We start from the raw sequence: 26,370 nt of genomic DNA on the forward strand, positions 1-26,370 counted from the left end.
TCTGTCGTTAGTAGGTGGTGTGCCAAATACACAAATGAAAATTGTTGTCTGCAAGCAACCATACGAGAGACAGACAGTACATTATGTATGGGTAGACGAAATGTCATGTAGATTATTTCTGGAAAATGACATATAATTACACTGTAAGAACAAGAAAATTTAGAAGTGCAAAGGTGAAAATGGTGAGGAGTGCAGGAAAGCGTGTTCAAGCTGGGCTTCCCAGATTCTGTTTCAATAATGTAGTGGTTGGTTTATAACCAATTTGTGTTATGTTGTTTAATGAAAATAATTTCCACACTAAGAAATATCTCTCTAACCACAGAGGGGTCGAAAAGAATGACATGAACCCTTCAAGATCAAAGTAAAACACTGTACGACCTAAATTGCACTAAACATTCAATCAGAGTGTCAAAGATTTCCATCCATTTTTATAGTGTAGGAATGTGCTTTGCACCTGTCCAGTATATACACTGGAGGCAATTTACATAAAGGACCAGACCTACATGCATGTTTGCATTATTTATAGTTTTAACAGTAAAATAAATTACAGTTCAGTATAAAGATGTCAAGGACTTAATTTGTCCCTATAGACTAATAACATTTCTTGAATGCACTGTAAATTACCCCTATATATTTCTTGTAACAACTGCATTAATAAAACTACAAGTATATAAATGAACCAAGTAGGCCTTATATATGTACTAAACACACATGTACACACTTTGATTTGATTACTGGCTGAAGTTAGGTAAATTTGAATATACAATATAGGGTTTGGTGCAGTTATACTTCCTACTCACAGTACCAGGCCTGACATGTAGCCAGAGTTCCATTTGGGAGGGGTGAGGGGGGAATGGAGCACACTTCGGTAATGTGTCCTGGAGAAGGGTGTAAGGAAACTTTTTTTCTAGGCAAAGGGTGCTGGGATGCAAAATAGCTCTAGTATCATTTCTATCATTCTACCCAAATTTGTGTAGTACTTACATGTTTAAATGTTGCCAGTGTGTTTGTGTTCTCAAATCTAAGACATTGGGGAGCAAGTCTTAGACTTTTTAGCCCCCACCCTAAGAGCCTGCTAAGTAAACAATTGCCCTGGTTTAGATTTCATTATCACCTGTTTAGATGTGATAACCAGAATGCATACATCAAAGTTCATGATATTTTGAGAATAAACATATTGTCTCAGTTAAAAAAAAGAACACCCACTAACAGGTACTACAAAAAGCACTAAAATATGCACAAGAAAAGTTAATAATAGCTACGTACTATTTTACAAAAAAAAGGAAAAAATGTTACTTAACCACACTGAAAGAACCCTTATACACAGGCAGCTTGCCAGAAAGAAATTTTGATCAACAGATTGCTGGTAGGAAAGTCAGGCACTATCTTTAACCATTGTTTTAGTCTAATGGCCAGTTTCATAATATTACATTACCCAATAAAACTTGAAATTTTGGCTATGAAATTACAGACGATGTCATTGCAACAAATTATAGAATCCAGCGAAAACTTGCTTCTCACCATTTAGTGTAGGAGCTCTATGATGCTGATCATTAAGAAACTTACAATAGGCCTAGAACTGTGAATACCGAGCACCGACTGATGTACATATGTTTGCATTAAATAGTACTATGCTATTCAATCGGGTAATGAAAGTGAATTTTAATAATGCTAATCGACTCTTTTCCACTTTGTGCAGTAACTTCACTCCATGCACAGGTCTACAAGCATCCATACAGCAGCGACCATACAAACTGCCAAAATGTTCTTGTATTAACTTTGTGCAAAACAATCCAACATAAAGCTTAGACCCTCAGAGGACTTATAATCTTATCGAATAGAACAGAGGACTCATGCAGTCGAATAGAACTAGCCTGGATTTCACATTTCTAAGGCTGAATTTATTTTCCATCCACAATGCTTTACAACAAAATACAGATTAGGTCTGACATGAGACGTTAACTTCAGACACGAATCCATTGAAACATCACTCCAATAAAAAAACCAATAAACATCGCATTTTGTCTTGTACTAATAATCAAGTTTCCACTGTCACTTGCGTCACATATCAGAAGATTATTCTCAATGAAGGGGGAGGGATGGGGGGGGGGGAGTTGGACCTTCCAAAATCACATCAAACCTTGTGCCCACATTGTAAATACTTCCTCTGGTCTGTCAAACAGTTTCTATTATCCAATCTTTTTGTGTTTATCCTCCTACATTTCCCGTTGATTTTTATACCTCTTCGAATCGTAAACGTCTCTCACGGTACAGTCGCTCTTATATACATCTTTACACCACCTCATCCTTTCCCTACTCAGGCTAAAATTGATTTATCAATTTTATTACATTTTTTTACCCCCTTCCTTCTCCCGTTTCACTTCTCTTTTAGAGACTTTAATTCCAGTTCATAATCAGATACTGCAGTTACAGACAGTCTCCACTCAGAAATATGGGCTATTAATTCACCACTCTGACATTTCAAGGGTTATTATTGATCACACCTTCCAGTAGACTTACTTTATTGGACTGGGAAAGTTTGAAAGATCAACCATTAGTTAAAACTTGAGTAAATTGCAAACTGTGTTTGCATTATTTATACTTTCAATCTCTCTCTCTCTATCTCTTTCCCGTAATTCAATCTATTGTTCAAGGTGAACTCTCTTTACAGAGCAAATTATATCGATTAAAAACCCTTTGTTCTGGTTAGATGACTTTCGAAAAGGCTTTTGTGTCAAAAAGAATAATTTACAACCTCCAAGAATATTAGTACATTTCATTTTAATAGCTTTTCTGCTAGCGGTTAGTCATTTTTTCAAAAGCACTAGTCAAAAGTAGATTGCTAATGATGTAAACCAAGATATCCTCATAGATATTTGTAACTTAAATAAGCAACGAGTGATCAATGATTGAAATTGAATCGACTCTCTATCGTTTTGAGCTGAGAAACGTTTTCTTTCAAGTAGTAAGCTGGAAAGCTTTCTGCTGTTTGCTTAATGATTTGAAATTTGACCAGACAAGCAATGTAGTAAACTACATTTGTATTGGATGTAAGCACTGAAAAACATCAAGAAATTTGTCAAATCACCAACTGTTAACAAAAAAATAACCCCAAAAATAAACCCCCAAAAAAAGACATAAAGGAGCATACAGTCTTCAGGAAAGAATTAAATCCTGTAGTGTATGTTCATTTCCCCCGAATACTTTATTGCTGATCATACATTACTAGTAAGACTTGCAATTGCCTATGGCCATGGCATAACCTCTTTCCCCGATTATGGCCTTCGAAACATACAGCAAACCAATGTCACCATTGGCAACATGACAATGTTTTGATGGCTTTAACCACTGTATCATGTACCGAACATATAAATTGTTTCCACTCCCTTTTGTCAACAAACGATCCAAATGCACACATTCTAGTTCCACATTAGGAACACGTTCGTTCTCTCTATAGATTTAACTCCGCCGCGCAATAGTCAAAGCGGTGGGAAACAGGCATTTGTTCCAAAGCCGGAGTTGATGTAACACGACTGTGGCAAGTTGCAATGTTTTAACGACATTCGCTGACATTGAAAGATGTCACTGAATCAATAATTACTCTTAGTCATTCGGATCAATCGAAGAGACATCACAGCAGGTATCGCCGCTACTCCATTCAACGATAAGGACAGCAGCTCAGGTAATGAGTAGCTAGGGCACAGAGGCAGAAAACCAAGTAGTACAACAGCTCAGGTAATGAGTAGCTAGGGCACAGAGGCAGAAAACCAAGTAGTACAGCAGCGCAGGTAATGAGAAGCTAAAGCACAGAGGCAGAAAACCAAGTAGTATACTAGTAGAAGTTGAGCCACTATTGAATAGATTTACCAAGCAGCTGTGCATAACAGATGAATGTATCTTAGTAGTGGTGGTGTAGATTGAGTTGGGCAGAGAGCTAACGTTTCTTCAAAATTCCTGCTCTCCAATGGCCACGTCTGTATTGTTACTTTGCACCTCCAATTCCTGTGATTTTGCTTTCACATTCACAAGTAAAAACTTAAAATTTGCCACATTTTTGTTAGAGGGCAGCTATCCATGATACCCATATTGTGGGGTTTCTTTTGTATATCTCCCACACCTCCTCCTATCAACCTTCCTTCTCCCCCTCCCCCCCCTCACTCCCTCACATTATAATTCTCAATGTAATTGTGTCTAATACTGTATATTCAGCAGAAACATTTGGATTGTTAACAATATATCGCTAATATGTAAAGTGATACAATTTTATTCACAACAAGCAGCAAGACCACAATTTAATAAATAAACTACTACTGTGCACAAAATCTCTTTAAGCTATTCAGTCATTTCCAAGTAACTATACAACTGCAGTGACAACTCAACACAACATGGGAATGGAATAACAGTACTTCATATTTTCAACTCAGCTAAGTTTCCTCATGAAGCTATGAACGAAAATAGCTCCATGGTTTCCTTTACTTGTTATGATAAGACAGTATTATACCAGACCAGCAGTTTAAAATCCACCAGGAAGAAAGGGAAGGAAGGGCGTTGACCGAAGGGCGTTGTGATGTTCAAAGTGTTTAAAAGGTTACCAGTTCATTCTAGGCACAGTAAAACGAGTGTGCTAAGGTTGTAGGGAGACAGGTAAAGCAAGGAGCTGTTTCAAAAGTCCAGAAATAAATTAACTGAACATTTTTATATTTCAAAGTTCAAAGTTCATCGTATGTAATTATCCTTCTGTCCAGTTAAACTGTCCACCATCATATTGGTGTGGTTTGTTCTCATATCAAATTGGTATTTCAGGAATGGCAATCCTTATCTCATACATGTAGTTGTTACAGACACAGATTGTTCAACTATATATGCTCATATGATTGAGAGCGTGGTGGCCAATTGGTTACGGCATCGGACTTGTGATCCAAGGATTGCTGGTTCGATTCCTGTCTAGTTCATTACGTTGTGTCCTTGGGCAAGATGCTTTATCTCAATTGCCTCTCTCCACATAGGGGTTAAATGGGTACCCGTGAGGTAAATTGTCATTGGGCGCAGTATATCACTGCTGCCGACTGGAGGGATTGTCTCTGGGACAGGTTATCATTGACCAGGGGTAATATAACGTCTGTAAAGCGCTTTGAGACCTATCGCTGGTATAAAGCGCTATATAAAAAGCAAATATTACTATTATGATCCAGTCTCATATCCTTCACTGGACATGTTTTTTTCATCCATCAAGACAGGAGTGAGGGGGAGTGGGGAGAGGAGGAGGAGGGAGCAAAGAGACAGACGAAATGAAAAGGAGTAAAGAAGGGTGAAGAGTAAATCTTCCAATATTCTACACATACTCAATACAACTTTTAATGTGAGCAAACAGAAGCGGCTAGTTCATCTTGGTAAATACTAAAACCCGTCTTTATTTAGTCAAACCAATGTGAGTGTTCACAGTAATCTGGCCATCTCTTAACAAAATTATCTATAAATAACTGGTGCTCATATTTGGGCAATGCTTATGATCCAAATGAATGCAGAATGGGATATGACAAAAACTTGTTGAAGTCTGCCATGCAGCCATTTGTTACTATTTGATATGTATGTCGATAGGGTTTGACCTTAGTAGTAATTTGAATCTTAACGAAGCTAGCTTGATCAATCAATAGTTACAGGGAAGCTGCCCCATATGGTTGCCATAGTATACTGTGCAAAGTGCCCTGGTGGTCAACAGTGTAAATTAAAACCTCTTCTTAAATATGTAAAAAAATCAATAAAAACAGAGTCTGATTGAAGATGCTATGAAGGTTGACTGTCTTTCAAAACAGAAAATTTCCTGGTGAATATCGATTTATGGGCACGGAAAAGGAGGTCGACATGGAAAAAGGTGTCAAAGCCATTTTCTAAATCATAGGTTATGTGTTATGATGACAAGGACCTACATGTTGGCAACATGATTCATTACAAACCTGTGTAAAGTAATAACTGAACTTTATAAAAGGGAGTGGAGCTCATTAATTACACTTTTTAACAACTTTTCTTATCCCAGCTAGAAACTATTGGACAAACTAAACTTCTGAACGAGCATAAAAAACAGGATCCAGGGCAATAACCTGCCACTACCCTTCCAGGATTGCCAACACTCAATGTACCCTATCCATTCCTTTCACCTTCATTTTGCTCTTAGCCTTCTGTTTTTTGTTCATGCTTTTGTTTTTGTTTTGTTTTTCTCTTCTTCTTATTTGAAAACTGAGTAAAACTGTCAAAGCCACACAGATAGTAAATTTATGCAAACTCTAGATAGATAATACATGTAAACATACTTTTATCATTAAAGGTAACGTTTATGCCAAAGGCATGGAGAATTCTTGCATTAACTTCTACAATCCAAGTCAGGGCTTGTATGTGCATGGGAGAATGTAAACTGAACTTGGGAGAAGAATGAATGAATGAATTCATCAGTCTTTTGGAGGAAGGGAAAGGGAAGGAGGGGAAGGAGAGGGAAAGCAAAGGAAAGGAGAAGGGAAGAGGAAAGAGAAAGCGAAGGGAAGAGAAGATAAAAGGGGAGAGGAAAGTGGAGAGGAAAGGGAGAGGGAAGGGGTGTGGGAAGGGCGGGGAACGTGGATATAATTGCTTGGATGGTGACTTACATTCCTTATATCGTCCAGTGTGTGTATTTCTGGTGACAGTCCTCCATGGACACATAAAAACTGTTGGTTCATGAGAGCAGCTAAGGGTAGACAATCAAATGCCTCCATGCACAAATCGTACACTTCTTCTGTATATTTGATTTTGCCTGCAAGGGAGAAAGGGTCAAAACAAAGAAAAGATTAGAAATGTGGCATAGAAGAGCCTTCTATGACATATTCAGAGCAAGTACAGTACATTCTCCACATCATCATCATCATCATCATCCTTTCTACTCCTCCTCCTCCTCCTTCTCCCTTCCGTATCCTCGTAGAGTGCCCCTACAAACCCCCTCCCCTATCTCCCCTTAGTAACAGAGATTGAATACAAAACTTTGGTAACGGTGAAATTTTAGTTTCCTATGAAAGGAAACGGGATTGTATGGAGAACAAGGCCATATGGTTTTATTTTGTTACTTATTATTTCGATTTTTAAGTTTAAATATTTGCTTTTAACTTATTTATTCCTTGTTTTGTTTGTGTAAGTGTGTATGCATTTTTCCCCAGATATTTCCCCCTTTATATTTCATCCTCCTTTGCCTGTATGCTATATACTCATTTTGGATAATGAAGCTCTCATAATCTCTCTCAAATCTTTCAAATGAGAATGTTTTGAGGTAACAAAATCTACTAACAGCAACTAAACATCCTGATTTCACACCAGTGCACACAAACTTGGCCATGAACTAATAACATTGTATAGCATTTTTTTAACCCATTTTCACATCAATAGCTACAGCGAACTGGGAAAAACTTGGTAAACACAAATCTAAAAGCTAATTTTTTCCAAGCAATTAGCTACACTCTGTTGAACAATTATAGCTGTGAGAGGCACAGGGGAATTAAACTCCAGACTGGAAACACACTGCATCTGAATTTAACACTCTAATCGAACCCTGCGGAGGCAAACCACACGTTCATGGACTGGGCCTTTACTTTCATAATACTGGAATCATTAAAACATGAAAAATTGATACTGCTCATGTAATATTCATAGAATTTTAAACCTTAAGGGAGCCACAGAAGCAGTATATTTTAAGAGTACTTGTTATTTCTCTACACTAAAGAATTAGTAGTGTGTATATATGGTTTTACATAACCCAGGGACTCTGTGGTTTCAAAGACTATGAAAAGAAAGGCTTTCTATAATCTAATGAGTAACAATTGGGTTAGATACATAGTTGTTGAGAATATTAGTATCAATGTATATGTGTATATATGTATATATATATACATGTATTTATGTGAATTTGTGTATGTATATATATATATATATATATGTGTGTGTGTGTGTGATAGTAATTCATGACCAATTACCACGTCCATGCACACTTTTGTTATTATATTACACATTATAGCAAAACATGTATGTAATTGTGCAGTCATTTGCATCCCCCACAATACAACAGATGTGTAGTATTTATTGATGTTTCTTGGTTATTATTATTTGACAGCAGGGACAACCCACACTCACACAAAAATAAAAAAACACGCAGCAGAGGAGGTAAAAAATCTATAGCAGGCCAGCTACTGCAAATGACCCACAAATATATATTATCCTTCATTGATTGCTGCACACACTGTCGTATCATGTTCAACTCAACGGACTAAAGCTTACATTGATTTCCTCAAGACGAGAGAGACAAGGCCGACGCGCTATGTACTTCAAAACTGCATTCAGTTTGTATCGGGTTAAGTAAATAATTATCTTAACCTTTTAAGCGCAGATGCGTCCAGACGAAGAAGATGATGAAGAAGAAGAATTAATTCTAAACTGAAGGGCATGTTCTTGTTTCTGCTGTACTACTAGTACAGACGACGGCAGGTAAACCTGTACAAAACCAAGAAGAAATCACTTCCAAAAAGCAACCGTAAAACTGACCGTTTTAAGTATTTATGAACAATCACAGTTCCTGTCTCCATTCTGCATATATACGCACTGATTAAAAGGACTACCAACCTAAAATAAGCTGGTAACATGTTGAGCGCCCCCACTGACCTACTTCAGGGTCAATACCCACTTCCTCTTTAGTTGAATCTACCTCTTCATAAGGCTTTATAGTCAACCACAATTCCAGAGTAATTTGCACACACCCGAATCTCACGTTTTAATTAAAGTTTTGGGTGAAGTGTCTAAAGTCAGCAAAGGACCATGAAATTCAAGATAACATCACCAGCTGTATCAAGTGCATGGGGTAAGTGCACAAGTCCCTGAAGGGTACCTTAGGGGTAGTAACATGTACTATCCCTTACCCATCCCAAGTGAGCATGGTGAATATGAATGCATTTTATAGACAATTTTAAGAGATGTCTGCTCAAATCACTGTTATGATGGGTTACTGCATGACACAGTAACTTAATAACCTCACTATCTCATTCACCCAAGAAGTATTATCAAGAACAAGAGAGTGTATACTGTGTGTAAACAAAAGCCTGGATGATGTTTGTTCTGGACATCATTCATAATGGATGTGGCTTACAATTTGCTCATTCTTTGCAACAGAACCAACAATTTTGGAGAAAAAAGTGCCTCATTGCTCTAATTTGTTGGGTTCCCTTGGTTACATATCCAATTGTTCTTGTTTATAATTTGAACAATCAATCGTGCAACAATAATAACCCATTGTACTATCTCAGAAGGGAGTAACGACATTGAGCAATCAGGCCTGCCCTAAAACTGTGCTACTTGACCATCATTCATGACAAGGATCACCTGTACTTTTTGCCCAACCTTCATCAAAGCTAACCCTGCTAACTTGGGTGGGGGGGGGGAGGGGGAGGGGTGGTCATTCTTGAAGCAAGTAGATTCCCCCCACAAAGCCAGAGTAATTCACAAGCTTCGTAATCTTAAAGAATAGTCAATTTATTTTTGACTGATGAAAGAAGAGGAACATATTCTAAGTATTCTGGTGCAATTTCATTCAATTCCTCCCCCAGTTTTGACAACATTTTCATAGGACTTTATGAAATTTTCAGTTTGTAAGATAAGTGAAACTGAAGCTAACACGTGTGATGTCAAGTATCAAACAAATCATTTGTTTTACACTATTTTCACTTTACTATTCTGACCCTGGATTGGATAGGGTTATTACTTTATATCTTCTGGAGATGTGAAGGTAACAACATACCACTGACTGTAGTGTATCCATATCGAGATACAGCCCATTTTCGAACTACTCAGAAAATTAGGAATTGAATCCCTATGAAGAAACAAGAAATTTGCCAATTTGTATCTACCGCATCACAACTGTTTGCTTCTACTTCCTTCACTCATAGTACAAAAATATTTAAACTTCAAATGTTGTTTTCTTGAAAACAGCAGGGGTGGACTGAGACAAATTTCACCAGGACGCACAAAACATGATCCCCTTTCAGCAGGTGTCGAAACTCAAGCTTCAACAAGTTAGTAACTGGCACAAGCCTAAATCAATGAATGTCACTTAAGTATGTTCCGTCACCAAACATTTTTCAAAATTTGGGAAATATCAATTGTATTTTGAGTTGACTATAAACCACAGTTGGTTGTGGCACTAATAAATGAACTGTTATCTCAGGAGATATAACAGTACCGAACATGATATCGCCCATGCTCTATGACAACCAGAACAAACCAAGCAACCACCACCACATGAGAGCCAAAAGAAAATGTTATACTTACATTCTTGTTTGAATGTGAAATACTCTGTGAGATGTCGACATTCGTGATTTCCCCTAAGCATAAAGAATGTGTCTGTATAAAGAATTTTCAAAGCCCACAAATAAAGCACACACTGAAAAGGAAGATAGAAAGAGAAAAGGGGGGGAAAAAGTTAGTTTGCATGGAAAAACAAAGCAACTATTATGATTTTAAATTCCATTGTCAGCTTAAGCACAGATACTTCATCATTTGCATTATCAATGGAAAGAAATAAATACTCTGTTTTACCAAACATAAGTATTTGTTATGGCAGTTTAATATGGATATGGTATTGTTTAAATGGTAAAGCCCTAGTGAAAGTTGAGTACCAGGCTGTTGAAAAATTGACATCTTGGTTTATCAACAGCTCTAGATATCTGATTCAGTGACAGTGTATGTACACTGACAGCTTACCAAAACTTCAGAAACCATCACGTCATTGTTATAAGACTACCGTAGCTAATTGGAAGAAAGGTCATCCTGTAAGTTAAGTAATTAATCACAACAATTGGTAAAAACATGAGAAGAATGTTAAAAGGCAAAAAAGATCATTCGTAACATTGCATTCCTCTTTGACAGGCAAAGTAACCTTTCCAGCAGCTAACATTTTGCAGCCCATGTAGAAGTACGGGATATAACGTTAGTAACGTAACGTATCCTAACATGCAATATAAATGGAGATGAAACATAAGGATATGAAGGAAGTAAACAACTTTGGGCTAAAAAAATCAATCAAAAGCACACTTTTAGGAAAGAGGAAAGAGTCGTCAGGGCCTAGATGGATGGTAGCCACACCCCCTATTAAAAGACTTGACCAATTTGAGCATAGTATTAGAGGATAATGCAAATGTATATGATGATAGTGTTTATAAATGATTAGGGTTTGATAATGGTTCGTTATTATGGTTCTACCGTAAGTTGTCCCGTGTCAGGCTAGTACAATGTTGAGGATGAAGTCAGCAAACTAAACAAGGCACTCTGTGTTACCATGGGGAAACTTGATGTTGTAGAGATTTTCAGCTATAATTTCTTTATAAAAAAACCCAATGCGAAATAAATAATAATGCGTCCATCATATATACCATCAGCCTTCATCTATTCCTTCAAAGTGAAAGCTTCCATCAGCATGAATTCTTTAATATTTCCTTAAATAGCGAATGATCCTCCATATTTAAACTTCCCGCTATCTTCATCTTTTACACCCACCAGACTCTACAACGATCAACCAAAGTTTTCTCCTTCTGATGATGTCACATCACACCTAACGAGCCATTAGTTTTCCAGCTAAACCAAAAGCCTGAACTTTTACCAGTTACCCTGTTAATGAAGCCAGAGGGTTTCTCTCTTTTGTGTCTATCACATGTCATCGAATTACACTGCCAAGAGTCTGGTTATTACTGCCAAGTATCATGTGTTGAAGGTTAATGAGGACTTCAGGAAATGCAGAGATGTTATCAGCAGCTGACTGGGTGATAACCAGTGTGGAGATGAGCTGCAACAGCTGAAGCGCCTGATTAAACCCAAGAAAACTGCAGCAGTATTGAGAGTAAGTACTGCCACCAGACGAGAGACAGAAGAAGGAGGAGGAGGAGAGAGAGAAAAGGAGATGAAGATTGTTCGCACTGCCGCAGCGGCTGCTGCTGTTGCTGCTCACTTCAAGATCATGCAAATCAAATTTATGTCTACACACGGAAAGCTTGAAGGTGGAGGAGAGATCTGTAGACATAAAAAATCCTTAGGCAAATTTGTCTATCTGACTGCGTCTGATGTTACATTCGTGATGGAACAAATGTTGTCGTCGCCGCCGTGGTAGTAGTCAGATGGAAAGGGGAAACCGACGGAAAAACCTTCATTACATTTTTATACCATGTAACATTGCACTAAACATACTGTAATGAAGAGGTTGAATAAAGACTAAGGATAGGATTTGCCATTTTGCTTGACTCTTTGTGTATTAAAAAGCACACAAAAGGGTTTTTTTCAGTCATTTTAGTTCCTTTTTTTTTCATTGGCAAGATACAGATACCTCAACTGGTTAATATTATATCAAACAGTCTTGATACTGAGACGGTGATATTTTTAATCAAAACATTAGCTTATTAACAGGATTTATACAACCCTCCTCTAACCCACCCACCAATCTAATGAGCAAGATTATAGAATATTGCCAGTAATAAAGGATTCAATATCATGATATCAAAGCGAAGAAGATTTCCTTGATATATGGATACCACATACTTTTATAGCCTCTGTCAAATGTCACGTTTTAGTTGACAAATATAGTCACACAAAAGTGACAATATTGTCACATGTTTACAATCTCCTCATTGAAAATGTATATCGATTAATGTTTACACTCCAGCCGAAAGGAAACAGGTGTTGCACTATACACTTAAATACTCACCAGACAGGACTACATTACAGCTTAAACAAACAGTTCTCCTTTTGTCTACGCACTAGAGTGTTTACTAGGTTTAGAATCATTGTCTTTTCAATTGATGTATCATTTAACTAATTACGTATAAATATTTATCATAAATAATGTAATATAGTTTCGGTTGTCTTTTTCTTATTTATTATTGATCTGGAATGCTCTTTTAGGCCAACCTGTTGATGCTATCAGTTTATTTTTAGAGTACAGGTCTTACTAGTAATTGTTAATTCAATTGTTTCATATTGCAAAGCAGTTAAACAAAAGTCGATATAATACATAATCTTGTCCTCTCGAAAAATTTGTTTGTTCTGTAACAATGCTGATAGAATTAATGGTCTGTCTGTTAAACCAGATGGAAAGAGCCACTCTGATTGAAGTGCATCTCCTGGTTCACAGGGTGATTTATCAAAAGCTATAACTGTTACATGAAACCTGCCCTCATATCATTATTACCTGTAGACCTGTAAAATAAAACATAATCTTTTGGATTTTTAAAGTCATCCTATTATTTGGAACCCCCAGCTACAAATATCACACGTCATGGTTTTGTGATGATGAACGTGGATTTGAAGTGATTATTAAAAGCATCCTTCTTTTCCATACAAACTATTAGAGTGTATATTCACTATGCATCTATAAAGCTAAATGGCTTACAAGGCTCAGTTATATGTCACATTTTGTTGGTATAATTTTAAGGGGAAGCACAAACCTTCATACATTATAAACTATTGAATAAAAGATTAATTCTTCTATGTATAACGGTCTAAATGCAACTTTAACAATTTCATATGAGATGTATAAATCTACATTCCAGCAAATTTTTCCAATTTTCCAATGCAAATACCACTATACACTGTTCTCCAATGTCAAGTTTGAAAGCACTTGTACTGACAGTATGAACAGTTCCTAACTTTTATCTGATAGAAGAAATATGATATTCATACTGCTCATACTGTCAGTACAAATGCCTTGAAGTGGGATATGAGAGAACTGTACAGGATAAAAACTTGTCCCAACTTGCTGAAGATCCTCCAAAATTAATTTATTATTATTAGACTGTTTTATTATTATTATTTTTTTTAATTATAATTAGACTGTATTATAATTAGACTGTCAGCACTGTAAGACAAGGTGACTCTGCTGTGCCTTTGATGGCCAATTCTTTACATAAGCCATTGAACTGTGATTTCTACAATTATGATGTTACTGATATCAGTCCCACCTCATCCCACCCTTTTTTTTGGGATTACTGGAATCCTAGATTATTCTCATCTGACATCACTCCCTTTTTAATTGCATAATAATTATACTGCACATGTATAATTACTACAATTCATTTAACTTCAAATTCCAGTTGTTCTGCAAGGTGATTTTGTCATCACAATCAACAAGCACCACACCCTGCTTACAGGTTTGCCAATAGCAAAGCAATGGTTTGAATCACATTACAGTGCTCTATTTATATTATAAAACATATTATGCATTAAACATCTAAGAACAATAAAGGTAATAAACCATACAATGGTATTAGAGACTTTATTAGCCAGATTTTCTCCATCCAAGTAAACTCTGGTCCTGGCATATCCAGATACCCAGGTTTTAATAATATACATCACTTCTTTGACAGGAGAAAAAAATGTGTTTTTCTCCAAATAACCTATTAATGACTAGTTTCTTATTCCTCTTCGTGTTCTTGAACGATACGTCTACAGAGTAACTAAATAATCTAAAAACACAACAAGTAGTACTATTTGTCACAATTTCAGTTCGTGAGCAATCTTTAACCTCCTCAATTATGACTAAGATAAAAACATGTTAGATCAAATTCTCTCCCCTCCCATCTCTCTCTCTGTAGAATGAAAAAAGACAATCAACCTTTCAGATATTATCACCTCCACTTATCCCGACTGAACATTCATTTTATCATCCCATCGCACACAATGGATCTTTTATCATCCAGGGCTATAAAAATATTATTTTAACTTCGCCCGCTAGATTTTCCACGATACCGTTCCTTCTTTGCGGTTTGCAAGGAGAATGAGGATATATTAAATAGATGACACAGGCCACGGAAGAGTCAGCTTTAAGCAGAAGCTAAGATCATAGTTTCTATGTGTCGCCATGGAAACGGCTGTTGAGATTCATTTTCCAAGAGAGTCATTACCACTAAAACTCCCAATTGTGCTGCCTTCATTGATTTCCTCAATCCAGCTTTGTGAATTATAAATAAGGACTTGCAATGGAAGACCGAGTCAGTTGTACACAGTCTTCGGTCTACAAACTCAAATTGGGTTGACAGTCAACATCAGATTTTTTTTTTTGCTGCTGCTGCATTGTGGAAAAAGTGAGAAATTTTTTTCCTTAATTTTTCAAGGCAAGATGCTCTATAGGGCATACGCTGCATAATTATACTACAGGTCTCCAAAACAGGAGGTCTTCTAAATGGACTAGTTTACAGGATACGATAAGATGATAAATTTATCTTGGTAATCAGGACAAGTTCCAAAATCTTCTGTGTGCTGAGCCCTACATAATATCATATCAGAATATCATACCATTTCAATATTAAGTCTTCTCTTTCTTGCATAGGAAATAGTTATATGTAAGTTTAAGATTCAAATGAAAGAACATCTTTTCATTTAACTTTGAAGTATCCAAAAACAATGCAGCCTTGAAAGACTAGCCATCTATATGGCACCACGTGGGATACAGTCTGTGTAAAGACTCCTGAGTACTAACAGTTTAAAACTATTTTGTTTTAAATTGTTACTTTTTGCATCCACCACTCTCCACTGACTTTTTTATTTATTTCCGTGGCTATGTTGCTATGTTGTCTAGTTTCGCACAGAAGTGGTTCAAAACATAATGTAGGAAATGGTTAAAATTGATTGTTATCAACTTGAACTAGGAAGAGAGGAAAGTACCAAATGTGTAAACCTAAGAAGATAAAGAAGGAGCACAGACCATTCATACATCTGACTTCAAATTCATCTTCAAGAGATGAATTTTACCCAGAAACTTAATTTTTGTCCAATCACAATAAAACAAGATTTTAGACACAGTACTGCATACGGTTTTTGTTTCGAGCATGCAAGCTTGACTTTGCATGACGTACACTAAACACCATTGTAATAGTTGCTATCGTGTAAGTAATTAATCCACATGAATATCTCAATCTAGTGGTGCATCATTTATCAGCAAAGAAAGACATACATGCTGATATGAAACTAGGTAATGAGTCAAAATTAATTGGAAACATGCCCTATAGATTCCACATAATGTTTACATAATATAATGTGTGTTTGGTGCACAAAACCTCTGTGTGATTTCAGATTATCAGAATTAGCTCTAAGTTACAACAGGCATCACATTCCAAATTTTCAAATTATTCAAGAGTTCATTATTTAAAAGATCTAATCTAACAAATTACATCTCTATCTTATACGTTATATGTTTACAAATGGAGGGAATGTTCCCTAAAGTTGGTGAACAACCTCTGCACATGAAAAACTCCTGTATATAATGCATGTGCAGATAGCACAACCATTTCACACAGTTAATTCCCATTGAGGTTGGTCATTGACAATTATCAGTTTACACCTTAAACTTGCTTCAAGTTTGCCAGGGTACTGCTTTCATCATTCTGTGAAATGTTTGTAACGATAGTCTTGCTAATATTCGGGATTGACTAGTATGAGTCACTCGCTAATTGTTTTTATAAATCATCAAAAATGGTACTGGGCGGAATTTTGTAATATATTGCTTATGCTGGGTGGCACTCAGAATTCCACCCTTCCGGCCCCCCCCCCCCCCAGTGTGAGCACATCCCTGGTCATCGCTGAACTTTTTTCAATTTTTCACTCTTTTTCAAACACTTACGTGATTGGAATACATATAAACTGATATCTCTTGAATGATACTTTCAGTACAATGGAAGTTTTTGGGCTTGAATCTTCAATTGGAGTCAAACCAGCTTGAATTTCAGCAGTGGAAACAGCCAATTAAATAAGAGCAGTGTTTAAATTTCGAATAGCAAATTTCACATTGATCTCTTCATAAATTGTCTTAGTAATAATATACTGAAATAGTAATACTTATCTTAATAATTAAAAAAATACTAATACCAATGAGCACTGAAAACACGATGGGTTTGTGTAACAAAAAACTGCTACATACATCTTTAAATTTGTTTTACCAGACCGTTCCATGGTATTTGCATAGCAATTTCCGATGCCATACCGGATAAATTATTCCCTAGCTGTAAAGAAATCATGCAGATGACACCAACAGTGTGGTATGATAATAACTTTACTCTACACTATCCAAAACTCATTATCAATGAGGTGATGCAGCCATGCATTCTCAAAACATTAACCAGTTCCATAAATTTAGCTGACACTAAACAATTGGTACACCTTACAATTCATCAAAAATGTGAATTCTCTTATACGAACAGTACATTGCATAGATAAGAGCAAAGTTATACACAGAAAATGTTAATTTCTCTCGGCTACTTAACGTCGTTTTTACTTTTTTCGCTGGTCTGTAAACCTAGTTATTTCAAAGATTTATATTACAATCCTCACATTCTCTGAGGAGATGAAATTCAGGTTGATGTTATTCACTTTGTAAATGCTTCAAGAAAATGATGGGCTTTCTGATGACGTAGTCATGCATTGTACATATATCGATCCTGCAGAAGTTGCTGATAATGAATGCTAAATGGGTGTGTAGAAAGTATCCCTTGTAAGAATTTATACCAAGGAATGGTAATAACAGTTGACGCTAATTTGCAGGTTTTAAGCAAATATAATATAATCAATTGTGATTTTAAAAGATTAGTCCAATTACATTTTTCATCAGATTGTTTCAAAAAAACTTCAATTCATACCAGTTTTCAATATTAGGATAAAGCAATAGTATCAAAACATTAACAATTAAGAGTATAATTTTTCCACTAAATTTAACTGCAACTAATTATGCACGTACAAACTTATTCTGACCTTGCTTGATTCGACCTTTGTAAGCTATACATACGGTAATTTGAACTAATGAATAGGCTTGGGTTATAATGAAATTAATTAAAATTATTAATGTCATTGGGATTGCAAAATGTGGATGAGCGATATTATCTCCAATTACTGCCACCATAGATGCTATACAATACACTATGTGTGATATGCTATGAAATCCTTACTGGGAGTGTTTCACATACTGTAGCTACCCGTAGTTGAGAATCTATACTGAACATGTACCTTGATCCTACTTCTTGTTGATTGTGAAGCTGGTATGGATAAGTCCAAAGACTAATATTAATTAGGAGAATGAATGGGTACAATAATGTGAGTGTGAGTTAAAGCCCTAACCAGCTACACAAACATGAATTTTTCATCCAGAAACAATCCCTATTTCCAGCCCAATGGCACTTTAGAGCATTAAACCCTAACACAGATGAGGTTGTGGGTTGAAACTGTCACCAAATATTTCAATAAGTTGGGGTTTCTTCATCATGACAATGAGAGTGAGAGCATTAAACTTAAACTTAGGGAAATTGTGGGTTTCCTACCAGCTTTTTCATATGAGAACAGTCCCGATTTTGCCCCCCCCTCCCCCTCAATGCAATGAAACTGACGTTTACTCAGAAATATTTAAAAAAAAGGCAGAATGAAGGCTTAGAGGGTTCAATACCAGCTCACTGGAACTAAGTTTGGGTTTCCATCTATGATAAATTCCATGATGATATTCACTTGCATTGAACCTACCAATTTCAATTTCAATTTCTTTATTCCAGTATAAATTATAAAATTTATAAATAGGACACATAAAAATGATACATAAAAGACGTAAACATGTACAAACATGAAAGCATGAACAAAAACAAGAAATAAGATAGAGGATTAGAAGTTTTAAAGATTAAAGATTAAAAGGATTATAACAGAGATTCTAAGAACCCATTTTGAATATAAATGGCTGCTCTGTAGATAAATGAGTTCTTAAAAAGCATAATTCTAAAAGATGGCACGATAGTAGGATTACGTAGATTGTACTTGCTGGTTCTATTGCACAGAGAGATCAACTCTGAGTGAAGTGGGTGATCTTTAGAACTATGTATATTCTTAGCTAGTCTTATGAATTCATTTTTAGCAGCAGTGTTTACTTTACCAACAAGGCTTTCATAGTGGAGAATAAATATTTTTGAGCAGTATTTCAAGAAACTTCTAATTCTTTTCTTGTCCTTTTCAAGTAGAAAGTGATATTTACTATTTATAAGGGAGAGGTTTTGAGTAGTGAGCCCTGACCAACTGAGCCTCCATATCTATCCAGGAACATTCCAGATGTTCAGCTAAATATCATTATCATGACATTTTACCGTACTCTGCCGTAATTGCCACAACAATTACCATTGGAAAGCCCCAAGACTTTGCTGATTTGGATATTCACCAACAACAATGCTTATCTGTCTCCAAAAAAATATGCCCTCCGATCTACCTAGATATCAGTATAATTGGAAACATTTTTTTGCACTGCGCCCCCACTGCCCACCCCCCCCCCCTTCAGGTCATCATCGCCCTGTTCCGTTCTGGTTAGACCCATTAGGATTATCAGATTAACCAAGCTATTGTTCTCTGACTGTAATGAAATAACCCTAAATTGAACAGACAAAACATTATCATATTTCGATTTTCGATTCTCTCCGAATCTCTGTTTTCAAACTACGTAGGTTTACATGTTACTGCAAAAACATATGGAATATACACCAAGACACGCCTAGGACTCTGTGAAATTTTATCTGCCACTCAATAAAACCATATGGAACTTAATATATCCAGCCATGCGATGAGGGCTTTGTCAAACTTTAATTTATCAAAATAAATTGCACAAATTGTAGTGGATGTAATCATGTAAGTTTTACCAGCATAATTTCCCTGTTTGTATGCAAAAACCACACAGTACCAGCTATTGCAAATTAATTGCATGTGGTTGAAAAATACATATAAAAAATGTGGTTTTTGTTTTCAATATACTCTTGCAAATTGATGCTACTGAAAAGACATTGAATTCATATCCAGCATAATTATATTTTTACCAAAATGTCAAATTGTCTGTGGTATCAGCAAAATGCACTCAATATTCCTCTTCTTTTTTTTTGGGCAACTCAGAAAATTGTGAGAAAGTGTTGCAATTTAGAGAAATCTGTTTCTGGAACAAAACCAGTAAAATTTGTCAGTAAATTACTTGGCACCTAAGTTCCTATGATGCAAGACCCTATTAACAAATGATTCATCATATATTATTTTTAACAAAATCACTTTTTTATTCATTCCAATGTTTTTATAGGTTGTATCCTACCACAAACTAATACTTTGAAATTTATGAACACAATAAAAAATTCTTCTCTGCCTTATAAAACCAAGTAATATATCAAAAATTGCATATATATAAAAACAAGCAGACATGAAAACACAAAATGTCAGGAAACCTGTCAGGCATGTACAGTTTCCACAATTTCTTTTACACCATCTTATCACATCTCACTCAAGATTCTTGGATATTAAAAACCCATTTGACCACATGTAATATGCTAATAAATAAATGGCTACCCAAATTTCTGTTTCATAAACTATAAATGAGATGTATTTTACCTGGTAAACCCCTTTATGACACCTGAAAAACTTGTCAAATTGTCATTTTCACTTTGAGAATATCTGCTGTGTTGATCATCAATGTTTCCACTCGGTGTGACAGAGAAAGGCTCTGATCGTCTCTGCTCTAATAAGCTTTAATTTTTTAAGGGCATCCTTTGTAAGGGATATCTCATGCCAGGGGTAATAGCATACTAGAGATATTAAGGGGTAATTTACGGCTTTATTCAGGAGCTGGGTAAGAATCTTACCATCACTGCTGTTTAATAAACTCCATGTAGTTTTGCTTTGACTTTTTTCCACTCAAACTTACTCGTTTTACTTTCAAAGATATATTTTCAGTTTATATCAATCATATCGACAAATTTAGCAAGTTACACTGAAGAAAAACAAATTTCTACATAAAATTAACAAACTTAATGACTTACTGTATAGATCATGACATATTACATGTTGTTATTATCTTTTCTACAACTGTAAACCAATTTTGTGTCTGTTCTCCTTCAAATGAGATCAGCTAAAGCAGGCTGACCAAAACCCAAGTGATTTTGCCACCTGTTTACGAGTCATTTGAAATAAAAACTTGCGCATATTTCTGTTGATATTTAAATATGTTCTATGCAAAACTTGTGATGGATATGTACTATACATACACACAACGCTTCTCTCAATTACCTACAATTGGAAAAGTCTAAGGCACCCTTCCCCACTGTCATTTTTTTTCAGCTCTGGATAGTAATAGCATAATCTTGTAATTAGCTAAATATAGTCCGCGCACGCTGTACATACATTATGTTTGATCCAATATGCACGCCTTACTTGATTTTAGACTTGTAACACAGTCAAGATGAAGACAGAGAGATAGGTGCGTGCGTGTACTATGCACACTTTAAAGAAATTTACCAGAGCATAGAGGAAACATATGAAACAAATGTGGCACATGTTCAGCTGAGAGGCAGATGGTTAAATGATGGTACACACGAGACAGATGATGACTGAATCACTAAATCTTCTTTCTTCTAGCTCTGCTGTAGATCTGTTATATATATTGAAATGGTTGAAGGAATCATCAAGGGCTGAAGACAATTTGAAGCGATGCAACATTAGTCAGCAAGATGTACCCTTCCATGTACGGCTGTTCCATAGGGAATTAAGGGAATGGTTTATGGCTACACGGTCCGTGAGTGAAATACAATACAAATTTAAAAAAAAAAAATTAAATTATGGAATGTTGGTGTCCACAAATTTATCTTATTATATATGAAAGTAGATTTATACTTACTTCTATACTAAAATAACCTCTATCCACATAATCCCCCAAAAATAGGTACCGCGTCGTAGCTGGATTACCTCCTACTTCAAATAATTTCATTAAATCATAGAATTGACCATGAATATCGCCACACACTGTAAAATAAGAAGGAAAAAGAAAGAAATGTGACAGTTTTACTGAAATGTGCATAAAGACTTGAGACACTAATATTGTCTTTCCTTGGCCCCTCTTCATAGCTCTGTCTATCACTTTACAAACTCATAGGTTTGAATATAATATACACAGAGACATTGCATGTAACATTTCATTTTTAGTGCCCCTCTCAGGTGCCCACCTATGCAACCAATCCCTTATCTTCAAAAACTCTAATATTGGTAATGACATAGTAGTGCTGTTCCCCCCAAATTAACCCTCAGTACCCTAGGTCAGTTTCCACTCCAGAATGAACCCATTATAGGACACGTAATTTCTAACAATAACAATCACAATAAAACAAAGCAAAACAAAGAAACTTCAAACAGGAGGCAAATTAATCTATTTTTCTCGGACTCTCAATTTTAACTTCATCAATGTAGATATACTTCCTGGCATAGGATATTCTGATATATAATCCTACTGCCTGGAATCTCACAGCAACAGAAAACCACACCGAGGGACATTCACGACGATGCTTCTACCAGACATACGGCAGCAGTATACTATGTGTCTAGATAACGTTTGTCACATCTAATTGATTTTGTTGATACTACCTAAGACAACAATTTTTCAATCTCCTTCCAGCAGCCACCAGAATCACAAAATTAAAGTTTTCCCAGGCTGCGAGTTGCGGATCATCGCTTCAGATCGCCGCGTTCAGTTTCAACACTCTGCAATGGATAACCTCATCCCGAGCTATGATACATCCACGACGACGGCCCTCGGGGGGCTTCAAGCCGGTCGCAAAATTAACTCAAAGATCACACCATAAGAGGCTATACCAGAGTGAACTTGGAGATCTGCTCGCAATCATGAAAACTGAAATGGAGAATCATTTGAGATGGCCGTTGAGTTGACGGATAGAAAGAGCACAGCTGTCCAAGATTCTTCCGCCACGTCAAAAGATGAGTTAACTCACACTTCACATTTGCTGACACTTAAATATCAGACCTGTATGTATCTTGAACAATTTGGTCTGCCAATATCAAAGCAGTTCTTCTTTTCGTTCTTTCTTCTATTTCTTTTTTTTTCTTTTTTTTTTGGCGCATAATTTCAGAGAAAGATGTGTAAGTTTTTTTTTTGTTCAAAAAATTTCTAAACATTTTGTTTAAATGTAATTTGACTTTCCAAGATAGTGAACTGTTATTCTGATGGGATTTTGGTGGTGGAAAGTATGGAATATTAAAATAAGTTATAAAAGCTGCTTTACATGGAACAAGAGTCTGACATAATATCCCATGGGACGGCCGCAAGAAATCACAAAAGGAACATGACACAAAGAAGACCAAGGAGAATTTCCTTGGCGAGTCTAAGATCCAGTTGCTATTTCATCTCGAGAAGGTAACGTATAAATTACAAACTAGATGAAAAATCGAAAAAGTCATCAGGCAGCTAGAAATGAAGAACATCTCAATATCAAGGAAAGGACAGTTCAAAGTTGCGACCTAATCAGACGAGAACATTCGATAGAACCAACAGAATGTGAAACATTCCACAGTTTTTACCTGCCCAAACAAGACTAGTGAGGATACCAACCTGTGCCGCAAAAACCGTGACTAAGTTCCATTCTGCCAAGCTTCCAAAATATTCACATTTAACTTGCTATATTCCATAATTGCAAAGTCACAATACATGTACATTACTTAGGCACAATGCAAGCCAATTTTTTTGTTTTTGCTTTTTTGAGAGGTATATAACAAAGTTATGTTTGTCTTTTGTCTGACAGACATATAATACCTACCCATCTATGCTGACTTTTTCATTGACACTGTTTTATAGATTTTGTGTTATAATAGGAAGGTAGACAGAGGTTAATTGCCAATGATATGTCCACAACACACACGAATGTTCTATGAAAGAGGACAACATTCCCAAGGAAACCATGGAGAATCAAAGAATGTGATTTACGTCTTTCTACACAACAGTCCCATTACGACTGATGTATAGTAACTGATTTTAAAGTAGCAAGTCTTTCTCCAAACAAGAATTCTGAATGTTCCAAATAGCAGTCAAATTTATAGGCCCACTAAGTTTAGAATTTCTGTCACAGCCTTGTCTGGCAAAAAAACAATTTATCCTTAGAAGACCCACGCTGAAAGAGTGATCGGATAACCAATATACGTATAGTGTAACATTTACTTGTATGGCATCCAATCACTTTGTTCATTCTGAATATGTTTCCTACCACTCAAACACATTTTAATTTCAAAATGGATCTCATAAGTACATCACTCTGTTAAAATGTTAAACATCTGTACACACATACCTAATGAATTCTAGCCTCAAACTTGCCCCAAGAGCACTTGTTATACACCAAATGCTGAAACTGCAGTACAATTATCTTCAGTAAAATTATTCTTCCCTGATTATACTCAATTCAGAGAGACATCAACCACTGTCACTCTTGCATAAATCAGCATAAATTAAACCCAACCTGAGTGAAGTAAGATCTGGTGATCAACTGATCATCACCTTGGGAATTGCAAGACTGCATCCGCTAGCAGAAGTTCACACAAAAGCGATAAATATTGACAGTCACCAGCATCCGTATATAGGGTTGATGACTTCACAGTTCTCAGGAAAGAAAAGTTTAGACATCTGAACTTGCAACCGAGCTAGAAACATCCATCACATAATAAATTACAGGTCGGCAAAGAAACTAGTCTATTCTAGACTAGTGTATTTATAAACACTTGAGTAGCTGAAAGGCATGGCAGATAATCACTAATACAGAAGAAATGACTAAGTACTATTGTTTGAAAGTGGTACATTGGAATGAAAAAGCTATCAGGTTAAAGCTACAGTACCCAAAGTAACCTTAACATTTGAGCTGCGTGGAATGCAATAAATGCAGCTATCATGCTCATTTCCCTTTGAGGTCTTGGATTGCGATTACTGCAATCAACTGTTTACCGGAGCAATGAACGTAGTAAGGTCTACTCATGTTTGCAGAGGTGAGAAGTCTGTTTTTGGGTCCACGCAAGCAGCAGCTGTAATCCTACTTAATACCATTCATCTAGTCACCAAAGAAATTCGATCAGAGCGAAATGACAAAATCAAACATTAAAGTTTGAAAGCTGAAACTGACAATCCTAAGTGAGAATTAACTCATATATCCTACAAAACGACAGGACACACAAATGGTTTCTGTCTTTATTCGATCAGCATTAATGCCGTTCGTGACGAGAGTGTGAAGATGTGGCCTTATGTTCCACTTTCCGTAAGAACTGTATGATATGGGCTGCAGGTACAATCCAGCATGTCGCTATATACTAAATGTAAAGTTTCATGTGCATGACATGTTTTTGTCAATGGACATGACAGCCAATCAAATACTGTAATTGAAATGATATGAAACCGACAAAGCATAGTTTGTCTCTTTTCATTGGCTGGTATATCCAAAGCGAGTTCTGTTGGAAAAAAAATTGCAACAAAAGGAAAGGAGTTTCTAGTTCTGCCCAAGATAAGACAGTAGGCCCTCGCATTAATGAGAAAAGAATCTCACCACTCATAATTACAACAATGATTATTTATGATCTTCAAAATAAAATATTTTGCAGCATTATCAGTTACCTTACAAAGTCTCTTTTAGATGAAGGCTAGAAATACGTGAATTTGTCATTACTAGTTTCATTTTGTACTCTACCGTTTTTGTTTTAAACTCTGTGGACTTGCCTTGCCAGGTGACGTCATAGTTGAGGGAGCAGCTATCTTTTGTAACACAATATATATGGCAAATTTAACCTATCATGGGACTAGTACATGGCCTATAAAGGGAGACATCAAAAGTTTATCGAACATTCTATGATTCTAATGGTGTAGCACATGGTGATGGGCATACTGTACATGTATAAATGGTGTAATATATCGATTTGTGTACTCCTAAATTTGTGCAGTTTATGCATGAAGAAAACACGCTGATTGCGATGCTATAAAATTCCCGCACTTAAGCGGCATAAGTGCGTTGATCTCGTTCCACACACTAAGGTTAGACCCGTACAGTAGGTTAAGAAGCTTCTTTGCGATGAATAGTTATCATCCACCACTTGTTGTGACAGGCCTGCTAGTGCATGTAAGGTGACAGGACCATCCATATGGCAGACCTTTTAGTTGACAATGACAGCTAATAAGTTGACCAATCTACCACTTGTTGTGACAGGCCTGCTAGTGCATGTAAGGTGACAGGACCATCCATATGGCAGACCTTTTAGTTGACAATGACAGCTAATAAGTTGACCAATTCACCACTTGTTGTGACAGGCCTATTAGTGGATGAGAGGTGACAAGACTTCAAATGACAGGCAGTTAATTGATAACAGTAGCTAATAAGACTAATCCACCACTTGTTGTGACAGGCCTGCTAGTGCATGTAAGGTGACAGGACCATCCATATGGCAGACCTTTTAGTTGACAATGACAGCTAATAAGTTGACCAATCTACCACTTGTTGTGACAGGCCTGCTAGTGCATGTAAGGTG

The 26,370-nt window shown here is 36.3% G+C and overlaps 1 protein-coding gene across 2 annotated transcripts in view; it reads right to left on the minus strand.

Moving 5' to 3' along the window:
* LOC139968665 (protein phosphatase 3 catalytic subunit alpha-like) overlaps positions 1 to 26,370 on the minus strand; it is a 128,457-nt gene that overhangs the window by 73,593 nt on the left and 28,494 nt on the right. For both annotated transcript variants that reach the window (XM_071972932.1, XM_071972931.1), the window contains exons 3-5: positions 21,707 to 21,831; positions 10,330 to 10,441; positions 6,636 to 6,781 (exon numbers count right to left, since the gene is read on the minus strand). In XM_071972932.1, the coding sequence (XP_071829033.1) occupies positions 6,636 to 6,781; positions 10,330 to 10,441; positions 21,707 to 21,831 (383 nt within the window). The remainder of the gene's footprint in view (positions 1 to 6,635; positions 6,782 to 10,329; positions 10,442 to 21,706; positions 21,832 to 26,370) is intronic.

Source organism: Apostichopus japonicus, chromosome 6 (assembly GCF_037975245.1).
Source record: "Apostichopus japonicus isolate 1M-3 chromosome 6, ASM3797524v1, whole genome shotgun sequence".
Classification (NCBI taxonomy): Eukaryota; Metazoa; Echinodermata; class Holothuroidea; order Aspidochirotida; family Stichopodidae; genus Apostichopus; species Apostichopus japonicus.